Genomic DNA, 11,121 nt, shown 5'->3' with positions numbered 1-11,121 from the left:
TGGCCATGAGGTGATCTATTCAATGTACATATTTCAACTTTTAAATGTTACAAAGATTACGACGGGACCAATTTAATCCTCTGACCTACTTCAAATCTGAATAACAATTTTAATTGCCCAATCATTGACATTTATCCCACTACACCAACAGATGTTAAAACTGTAAGCAGATAGTTCTTTATCATTACGTAAATGATATCAACACAAATCGAGCCCCCGAGAGATAACTCGACATTGTATTTACAACATGAGGAACAAACACGACCAATGTGAGGGTATGTTTCCCATACGACCCTACGATGGAGAGTAGCGGTTCCCTCTTTGACCTTTCAATCTAAAAATGTCAAGCGCGGGAAAGATCACGCGGTGAATATGGCGGATGCTGTTGGCGCTTTTGGCCTCCAACGAAAACCACCTGCGGCCAACTTCTGGCGAGTTTTGTATAGCACCAGTGATAAACATTTCCTCTCCAATACAATACTGCATTTCTGAGTTGAAGGAGCCTAGCTTGCCCCTTCCTTGGCTCCGGTCGTTCTAAATACGCCATTGTTGACGTTTGGTCACGTGATAAGGGATAGATACAGAGTCGTCTGCTCGTGGTTTTATCAAATATGTTGCTGATATCGCGGAGGTACTACAGTCGACCTGACTCGAGTTACTTTTGGATGTAGACACTTCGTGTGGAAGGATGCGGGAGACGTGAACATAGCGGCTTCGGATACCATGGTGTGTCGTCTGCTCGTGATTCTAGCCGCATGGACAGGCTTTACGTTCATAACAGGTGCAGATTCGTCTAAAGGTGAGAGAGTTAGCCATTTATTTGCTTGTTTAATTCCGACCGAAATCTGTTTGGTTACATACCAGGGACCTTTCATTTTCTCCAGTAAAGAGAGACCTTGGGTTAATGGTTCAAACTAAGTTGTTTCATGGGTCATGTCACATTTGTTTCATTTTGAGAAACTTTTGAACAATCTGTATATATATTTTGTATTCTGATGGGGCGATTCTTGTGATTCCCATTTCTACTGAAATTTTATATATTTTAAAAACAATCGTTTACCTTACATATTGTGTTTGCATGTGGACCCTAAGCACACAATCTTGTATCAGTCAGTTCAACTGTTTGACAATGGAATGTTTGCACACACAACACAGTACGTTCACGGGCATGCTTGAACTGTCCAACACCAAACATCCTTTTCCCAGAGACTGTTTGATTCGACTACAGGAGAAACCAGCAATCAAGTAGCCAACGCTGATATGGAACTGTTTCAATATTCAGATATGTGTTTAGTGTGTAAGAGCCCGATGCACTGCTGCATTACTAGTGACTGCGGGGATGGTTTTGTTGATGCAATGTCGTCATGTGTAATTGATGTCTCTAATACCTGAAGTTAGTGCTGTTTTTAATGATGTTGACAACAACAACATTATCATCATCATCATCATCATCATCATCAATAATGATGGTTAAAACAATACCTCTGATCATCATCATCAACAACATTGTCATCATTATCATCATCGTCGTCATCATCAACATTATCATCATCAACATTATCATCATCATCATCATCAATAATGATGGTTCAAACAATACCTCTCATCATCGTCATCATCGTCGTCGTCATCATCATCAACATTATCATCGTCATCATCATCATCATCATCATCATCATCATCATCAACATTATCATGAAATTTGCCATGATAATTGCTGTTATCCAAATCATCGATGTCGCAATCACTATAACAATGGCTGTGACATGTCAATTTTCACATCAGATAATTTTTTATGAACAGAACAAATTCACCTAGCCATACGGTTCTTCATGCAAACAGAACCATCGGGCTATCTCACAAACGTGAGTCACATCGCCCGCTATCTTGCCGCATCAACATGTCTGCAAATATTTCCAACATAAATAACTATCTCAGCCACTGAAGCAAAAACCTTTTATCGTGTTGTTCCACCGGTGTATTTCCACATCACTGACGATCGCCGAGACACGGCGAGAGTTGGGCCCGTACACGAGAAGCCGCGAGAGTTTGTGAGGCGAAACTACCGCGGGATCAAGATAGATAGCTTTTATGGACTAAGTTTAATTGCGGCCATATTGGCTAGACTCCTGAATTAACGTGTTTTCCTACACGAATCAGCTGTACCGAAACTTGGTACGATTTTACTTCAGGACAGACATATAGGGATTAAATTACCACTTAGAAATCACGAAAGCATCCCATGATTAAATGTACTATCGTTAGAATGGGGTTACTTCTGTCTGGCAAGAACCACAACGCCACTGGAGTGTGAGGCGATGGACGTTTATTACAATGTAAGCATTAAAGAAAAACGAGCCTGAAACATGGTAGAATAACAATATAAGTTTACATTCAATAGAATGGCACGGATCACATCACATGTTATAAATATACTTTAGACGTTGCTTACATATAATGGATAGATAGATATTCTTTATTTCCTCCAACTGAATGAAGATTACAATGTGTGGTAATAATATATTTTACGTGAAATGATTGAGATAGATTATTGATAGAGTCACAAATGGAGCTATAGGAGAGCCTTAATATTCTCCATAGTTTACCCGTTATTCCAATATCATACAGTTTAATAAATAAGCCATCAAGCCACACCCGATCAAATGCCTTTTCAGTATCTAAGAATGCACAGTATACAGGCGACATCCTTTCATTGTAATATGCAATGTTTTCTTTTAACGTCAGTACGGCGGTTTCAGCACCATAGTGACGCCTGAATGCAAACTGCAGAGGATGGGGAAATTCTATCTTAGTATCTATCCAGGACTCTATTCTGTTAAGGAGAAGTCTTTCAAAGAGTTTACTTAATACAGACGTCATGGTTATTCCTCTATAATTAGCAGGGTCATGTTTGGGTTTACCGTTGCCCTTGTGGATTGGAAGAATTTGACCTATAGAAAATGATTTAGGAATGTATTCAAACGTAATACTGGCATTGAATAGTAAGGCAATATGATGCAGCAGCGATCTACCAGCCTTCTTTATGTGCTCATTCACTAAGCCGTCAGGACCAGGCGACTTTCGTACTTTAAGTCGTTTTACTGTACAATGGATTTCATTTCATCTTCAGTGAATGGACAGTGCAATGGCGAACCGATGTCATCGCTTGTTTCAATATTAGCAATTTGCTCTTTCACATTCTGAGCATGTACATAGTCACATTTTACATCAGGGGAAGGAGCAGCTAGTGAATGGAAATAAAGTCCAAACAGACTGCAAATATCCTTTCCTCGTAGCAAGTTTGAGAATCATAGGTAAGTTTTTCAATATTACCTTTGCAGCGTTTGTAACGTTTTGTAGATTTAGAAAATTCTTTAACATCTACTTCTGCTGCTTCGTAGATTTCATCAAATCTATTTTTAGCTAACTGGTGTTTTGCATGGCGATGTTTCTTACGAAATAGCCGTTTACTTTCTTTATATTTTGCATAGGCAGCATCGTTTTTATCTCTTACTTTACCATTTGTAACCAACTGCTGGCGACAATTTCGCATTTCTTTATGCAGATTATTTAGACCATCTTTCTTCCAGTAAGGTTTAAGAAATGGCCTAAAGCGTGTGGATGGAGTACTTCCGGCAGCAGAAGGAGCCTGTGACGTAATCACAATAGTATTCGATGTAGTCTACATTGTTATCAAAGTGAGCATTGTTAATTTCAGTTCCACGAAAGTAGTTTTCTGTTTCATATCGATATAACATTAGGTCAGTTTCACTTGCTTTAGTCCAGTTTAAGTTCTCTTCATGATAGTACCCAACATGTACAGGAAGAAGTATACAGACAAGTATTGGTAGGTGATCTGAGATGTTATATGGGATGCCAGTGTCAATGTCAAGGTAACGCTTTGACCTCGGTTCCTGTTCTCAGATATGGTAAATGAGAAGACACTCTAACACGACGATGTCTATTTACAAGGGCAAATTCCTTTAAGTCTGTGAGATGGACGATGGTCTTAACGCTGAGGTCGCTTGGTGCAAGTGATCCCTGATGCCTACCCGCATCATCTGTCACGACTTTGATCCATCACGACGTCGTCGCACAGTTGCAGATGTTTCTTAGCCATGAATTCACTGTACATTCTTAGCATGTAAGGTGCAGTGCAGTTTTAACAAGTAAAATACTTATGTAAATATTGGCCATTGTGCTGAATTTTAGCTTTATGTATCAACCTAGACTTGTACAATAATTAACAGTTCATATGAAATTCTACCATGACTTAAGTAAATACTGAATTGTAATTTGTTAATTGTAGTCATTCCAACACAGTATGAATCTTTTTTAAATCTTAATAACGCGGTATTGGTAGAAAGGAGATAAACATGCTACGCGTTCGGTTTTAAATCAAATTTAGAGCCATTATAATTTCGTTATATACCTCTGATTTTCAAACACAGAATGTTTATCTCCTAAATTTCTAACAAAATATAATCCTTTACTGTTCGCTTATCTTGACTTGCCTTTTTAAAGGATAGAATTACTAAGACTTAGTGTATGCATCTATGGTCTTAGCATTCAGTACAGCCTTGGAGCAGGACGAGTATCAACCTTGCATGTCCATATTGTCAGAATTATGCCTATATTGTCAAAGAGTGTGGCTTTTTGCATGTACGGCCCCGGCCCAACGTGTTTCTTCGTGAACACATTCCCTGGAAAATCACGTTACGAATGTGTGCAGGCTAATGCACTGAAACCAGAGCCCATGTGTGTGAGTATATCCCGTGTGGCCGCGAGATATCGGGTCTACAGGTGCTGATAGCTGGCGGAGTGATGGTAGATCACGGTGAGCCGAGGTGCAGGGAGCCCTCGAAGTCCGCTGGTAGCTCTCCCCGTTACCTGTACAGTGTCAGGTTGTCCGTGGGTAGCTCTCTCCGTTACCTGTACAGTGTCAGGATGTCCGTTACCTGTACAGTGTCAGGATGTCCGTGGGTAGCTCTCTCCGTTACCAGTACAGTGTCAGGATGTCCGTGGGTAGCTCTCTCCGTTACCAGTACAGTGTCAGGATGTCCGTGGGTAGCTCTCTCTGTTACCTGTACAGTGTCAGGATGTCCGTGGGTAGCTCTCTCTGTTACCTGTACAGTGTCAGGTTGTCCGTGGGTAGCTCCCTCCGTTACCTGTACAGTGTCAGGATGTCCGTGGGTAGCTCTCTCTGTTACCTGTAGAGTGTCAGGATGTCCGTGGGTAGCTCTCTCTGTTACCTGTACAGTGTCAGGATGTCCATGGGTAGCTCTCTCTGTTACCTGTACAGTGTCAGAATGTCAATGGGTAGCTCTCTCCGTTACCTGTACAGTGTCAGAAAATCCGTGGGTAGCTCTCTCCGTTACCTGTACAGTGTCAGAAAGTCCGTGGGTAGCTCTCTCCGTTACCTGTACAGTGTCAGAATGTCCGTGGGTAGCTCTCTCCGTTACCTGTACAGTGTCAGAATGTCCGTGGGTAGCTCTCTCCGTTACCTGTACAGTGTCAGGATGTCCGTGGGTAGCTCTCTCCGTTACCTGTACAGTGTCAGAATGTCCGTGGGTAGCTCTCTCCGTTACCTGTACAGTGTCAGAATGTCCGTGGGTAGCTCTCTCCGTTACCTGTACAGTGTCAGGATGTCCGTGGGTAGCTCTCTCCGTTACCTGTACAGTGTCAGGATGTCCGTGGGTAGCTCTCTCCGTTACCTAAGCAGTGTCAGGATGTCAATGGGTAGCTCTCTCCGCTGTATGTTTTTTTGCCTCTATAACAAATCATCATCGAGGAATTAATCCACATTTAACACATTTAACTTTCAGACATGCAAATAGTCAATCATCTAAAGTTATCAACAGGGACTTCAACATGTGGAGAATGACAAAGTAGATCAGATTCAGCACACTTCAGGATGTCATTCCTTTTCAATGAATCCGTTATGTCCTTGGCGGGGCATATTGTTTTCAACAAGTGTGTCTCACTAACCCATCCTTAAACATATTTGTCTGATACGGGCTGGTGAAAACCACCCACGATTTAGGATGTTTGTGAGAACAGCTGACGATGACAGTCAGACCTTCGCTCAATGCCGGTAAACATGTCGACATGACAGGTGCTTCTTGTATATTTCAGGTGGAGCATGTACATTTCACTCAAAAAACTAGGGGCCGTCCCAAATCAATTTAATTTTGTTTTGTGGGGTTTTTTTTACAAAAGAGTTATTAGTTATTACAGTTTTTGACATTAATGGAAGTGGATGGATGTAAACTTTGGGTATGCTCCAATCCGTATTTCCCACAGTATTGAAAGCAGTTACGTCCACACTAGGTTAAAACACAAAGGAATAAACATTTAACATATGGAAGCAGACCGTAGATATTGAATCAGATTGTAAAATTATATAATAACTACACAAAGATGTCAATCATGTGAAATATAGATTAAAGATATTTTATCCGAACCTCATTTGCAACAATTTCGTGTAACAAATAATAAGTTTGGATTGGCTAGCATGTGTAAAATAGGATAACGGTTGTTTTGAGATGGTCCCTCTGTGGTGAAAGTGGCGCAGAGGCTGATCCAGAATTTGCAAAGAATGGGATTCTAATTTTAAATTTGTAGTTTTCAAAACGTAGACTCTGACAACTATATTCCACATGACGAGCACGATCCCCAGTCTGCCATCACTGATAACTGGGACTATTGTCAGCTTATACTGTCGTTCAGTACATCACGGGTCAAAGACAGCAATGTGCACGCACAACGTGTTGACGTAAGCATAGACTGCCATTCCGCTAGTCTGCTGTGGGATGCTTGCAAGGTTCATGGTTCGTTGCGTCTACTCCTTTCATCTGTGGATTTGTCAGGCCAAATGAATGTAAATTGGTGAACAAAGAGCTTAGCTATTATTTTTATTCGATGGTTGCATCCCAGTCTGTCTCACAGTCCTAGACTAACAATTAGTCTCTGAAATTAACATATTTTACAGAAAAAAACAATTCATAATAAAAATATAAAAATATAATGAGAAGGAGCCCTGAGACTTTCTTCATTGTGGAAATCTAGACTTGCCACATAATCTAGACTTGCATGGGCTTTCTTGGATATGTTTGTTTCGGGGTTTGTACGTCAGATTATCACAGTCCCTGAACCACATTATATTCCCTTCCGTCTAGTCTGTCATATAGACCCGGAAATAATTATACCCAATGCAGACCACGCAAGTCTAGTGTGGCAAATCTTTAAAATTAAGAAAGCCTGGACTCCTTTCTGTTGTATTTTATCTTAATTCAAAAGCGTTTTTTCAGTAAATCATATTCATTTCAGAGAGTAGCTGTTAGTCTGCCTTCCGTCCTGCCCATTCTGCTATGCTAAAGCCCTAAATGAAGCAAGTCTAGATTTCCTCAGGTTTTCCCTTCTCACCTGGGCTCCTTTTTAATTCAAAAGGAATTATTATTTTTGCTGTCAAAATTATATATATTCAGAGACTAGGCGCTATTTAGTCTTGTTGGATCCAAAAGGCGAAAACCAGTGCTTGATGGGGTGAGCTCTTCCATCCTTCTACATCAACACTTACTTCTGAAAATTTTCTGCTGTACAGAATGGCTACGGCTTTACGGTGTTTCAGGAATATTCCAGAGATATTAATACGGGGAAAATCAGAAAATAGTTATTGCACCCATGTTGAAAATAGACCTCGGGCCTTCGGTGTGATAAGCCAGAACCTTAACCACTAAGCCACTCCGCTGCTCCTTAACACTGTGACTTCCATCCACGTATATTAACAGTGAGAAGCCTTTGGCTCTCCAGGCATTATTTAGTCCCAAATTCCCCTCAATACGGACGATGTGAACCGTTACAAAGGTTAATCATGTACTCAACCATCTTGACCGAGACTAAGGGATTATATTTGGTGGCCGAGAGGTGACATCGTTTCCTCGTCTTCAATTACGGTAGAGAGCGGTAACACGACACGAGAAAGCGAAAGTGACTGAGTGAGTATGGTTTACGCCGCTTTTAGCAATGTGCCAGCAATATTACGGCGGGGGACATCAGAAATGGGCTTCACGCATGGTACCGATGTGGGGAATCGAACCCGGGTCTTCGGCGTAACACCACCAGCAGCAGTAGTCATATGTAGTCGTTCAGTAGTAGTAGTAGTAGTAGTAGTAGTAGTAGTAGTAGCTTCACACATTGTACCCATTTGGGGAATCGAAACCTTGGTGTGACGAGCGAACGCTTTAACCACCGTCTCATGTCATCGTTTTTCGATTTCTCGTGGCCGTAACTGAAGGCGAGAAAGTGATGTCCCTTCACGGCCTCCATAGTTTTACCTGACATATTTCTGACTGGGAGCACAGTTTATCTCCAACATCTTTACTGTTCCCTGTAGCCGGCATGTGCCTTCTCTGTTTACTGTTGTTTATCTTCATTATAGTAAAAACACAGCAACCAAATAAACAGATGAGTATTTTTGTAGAAAGATACAATATTACTGTCAGGACAACAAGTTATGACATAATGAGAAACAGATCTTGTTGGTTTCAGTCATGTTAAACAAACAAAGACAAGCAGACTAAACTGAAGGCCAAAAGAAAGCAACAGCTTGAAAATTGGATTTGTCCCAAAAATTACAAACGTTATTTAAACGTTACTTGACTGAAAATATAGCATGTCAAATTTAAGATCTAAAACACATCGCCTATGATCCTCGCATCAACTACATGCCTATCGAATAACCACCTCTTGCTGTGCCAGTTCCATCCATCGTCAAACTTGAAATTTAGTCTTTCTTTTGCTCCGCAGTTTGCATCGTCCGTTAGCCAGCAAGTAATCAGGTTTCTAGTTATTTACATTTAGAAGTTAACACTAGTTTTCCATGAACCACACCAGTAACATATATTGAAAATAGAATTAAACATATAGGGTTGGCGAAATGTAATACAAATGATTAATGTAATGTAATAGAAATGTTTTATATAATGTAATATGAATGATTAATGCAACGTAATATATTTGGCTAATGTAATGTAATATGAAGGGTTCATGAAATGTAAAGGGTTCATGTCATGTAATATAAAGGTTTATGTAATGTAATATAAAGGGTTAATGTAATGTAAAGGGTTATTGTAATGTAATATAGAGGGTTCATGTAATGTAAAGGGTTAATGCTATGTAATATAAGGGTTAATGTCACGTAATGTAATATAAATTAGTGTAATGTAATGTAAAGGGTTAATTTAATGTAAAGGGTTAATGTCGTGTACTATAATGGATTCATGTAATGTAAAGGGTTAATGCTATGTATCATAAGGGTTAATGTAACGTAATGTAATATAAATTAGTGTAATGTAATGTAAAGGGTTAATGTAAAGGGTTAATGTAATGTAAAGGGTGTTAATGTAAAGGGTTAATGTAATGTAAAGGGTTAATGTAAAGGGTTAATGTAAAGGGTTAATGTAAAGGGTTAATGTAATGTAAAGGGTTAATGTAATGTAAAGGGTTAATGTAAAGGGTTAATGTAATGTAAAGGGTTAATGTAAAGGGCTACTGCGTAGAACTAATGTTAACTAAGAGCCGACGATTTTGCTGAAATCCATGCCCTTGTTTATTCTAAGCAGCTAATTATACATCTCCATATAAAATAGCAGTTTTAAATGTATCCTGTTTATGTTTTCTGATAAAACACATATTTGTTTGTTTACAAAGTGACATGCAGCGTACTTATATCAAATATGCAATATCTTAATTGTACTCTGTCAGGTGTAACGGATCGTCCCACATCGGCGGCCTGTGACAGAGATAGCTGGTCACACATGGGTGATTGAATGAGTTGCACAGCAGTGTGACGTCATCATAACCTTGACGTCATAACTAAATGACATCACTAATCTCTGCCACAAAAGTTTTCTAGCTGTACTTTTTACACCGAAGGCATTATCACTGAAAAGGGTGAAATATGATTTTGGATGATAGCCAAATTTCATCCAAACGTGACAATGCTCGTCAATGAAAGTTAAAATATAGCCGAACTTATTTTATCGAATTTTGATTACTTATATTAAATACAGAACAGAACCGATGATATATAGCTAGTACTTATTGTGTGTCAATGGTCATAAAGGTTTACATAAGCCAGTTACTTCTTATTACAGAATGAGCGCTTTTTGTTTACAAACTAGAAAAATGTCCGGTCACGTTCTATGCAAACTAGCATGTTGCAGCGAAGTTATGTTGATTTCTCAAGTCGGAGTGTGAAAATTATTGTGTTCCAATGTAACTGGAGCGAAATCTCCTTGAAGACATTGGTTCATCTCACCCAAGTGATATCTCCCGTAGAAACCAGTTTACGATAAGTAAAAATGAAGAAGGATGGGGCGCCTATCTTTATCCCAGGTGGGTTTTACAGCCTTACAACCTTGTGTATCACTGTTTAGCTACATGAACACTTTGCACGTTTCTTGAAACACATTTCATTTTTTGACTCATTTATTTTCATGAGTAAGCGTTGAGTCATATTTTAATACTTTTATGTCTGAAGAGATAGTTAATAATTATGTTATACGATATGACCTGGGAGCCTCTCGCTAGGTAGTTCCTTCGGAGAGACTTGATTGCATCTAAATTATGATGTATTTCACATAGGTAGATTATCGTGTGATGCGGATGTCTCAAGCTAGCGGGGAGATCGCTAATGCAATAACTGACTCGAAGAATGTTCTTTCATCTCGAGGAAGTAAACATCTATGAGATTACGTCCGAAGGTTGAGAAGCCGAAATACGGACCTGTAATATAACACGCGTGAAATGCGTTGCGGAATAAGCCGCGAGTATGCCACGGGGTTAGATCAACAGGCCGGTGGTACTCAGTTGAGTGTTTGGCTATGTTATAGGTAAACACGTATTTTTAGACCATTATCTCAGAAATATGCCACTTTTTAACATGTTTCTTGAGAAGCACGGGGAACCCATCATGGGTGGTGTTACGTTGGAATCTCGGGGTTTCTAGGGTAACGCGCGCATCGAGTAGACGCCATTTTGTCGAGCGTGAAATCACGTGGCTTTAAAATGTTCTCGCCTCATCATTTGATAATGACAGGGCCGGCTTGTTGATTTGTC

General features: G+C 39.8%; 1 protein-coding gene across 1 annotated transcript in view; it reads left to right on the top strand.

Annotated features, from left to right (window-relative positions):
* The first annotated feature begins 316 nt into the window (after nt 1-316).
* Nucleotides 317-11,121, top strand: part of LOC124276790 — a 60,675-nt gene continuing 49,870 nt past the window's right edge. Inside the window, exon 1 of the mRNA XM_046712440.1 lies at nt 317-799. Within this exon, the coding sequence (XP_046568396.1) occupies nt 724-799 (76 nt within the window). The 5' untranslated portion in view covers nt 317-723. The remainder of the gene's footprint in view (nt 800-11,121) is intronic.

This window comes from Haliotis rubra, unplaced genomic scaffold (assembly GCF_003918875.1).
Source record: "Haliotis rubra isolate DU_JTF1 unplaced genomic scaffold, ASM391887v1 Scf213, whole genome shotgun sequence".
Taxonomy (NCBI): domain Eukaryota; kingdom Metazoa; phylum Mollusca; class Gastropoda; order Lepetellida; family Haliotidae; genus Haliotis; species Haliotis rubra.
This window is presented reverse-complemented; position numbering and strand designations above follow the sequence as displayed.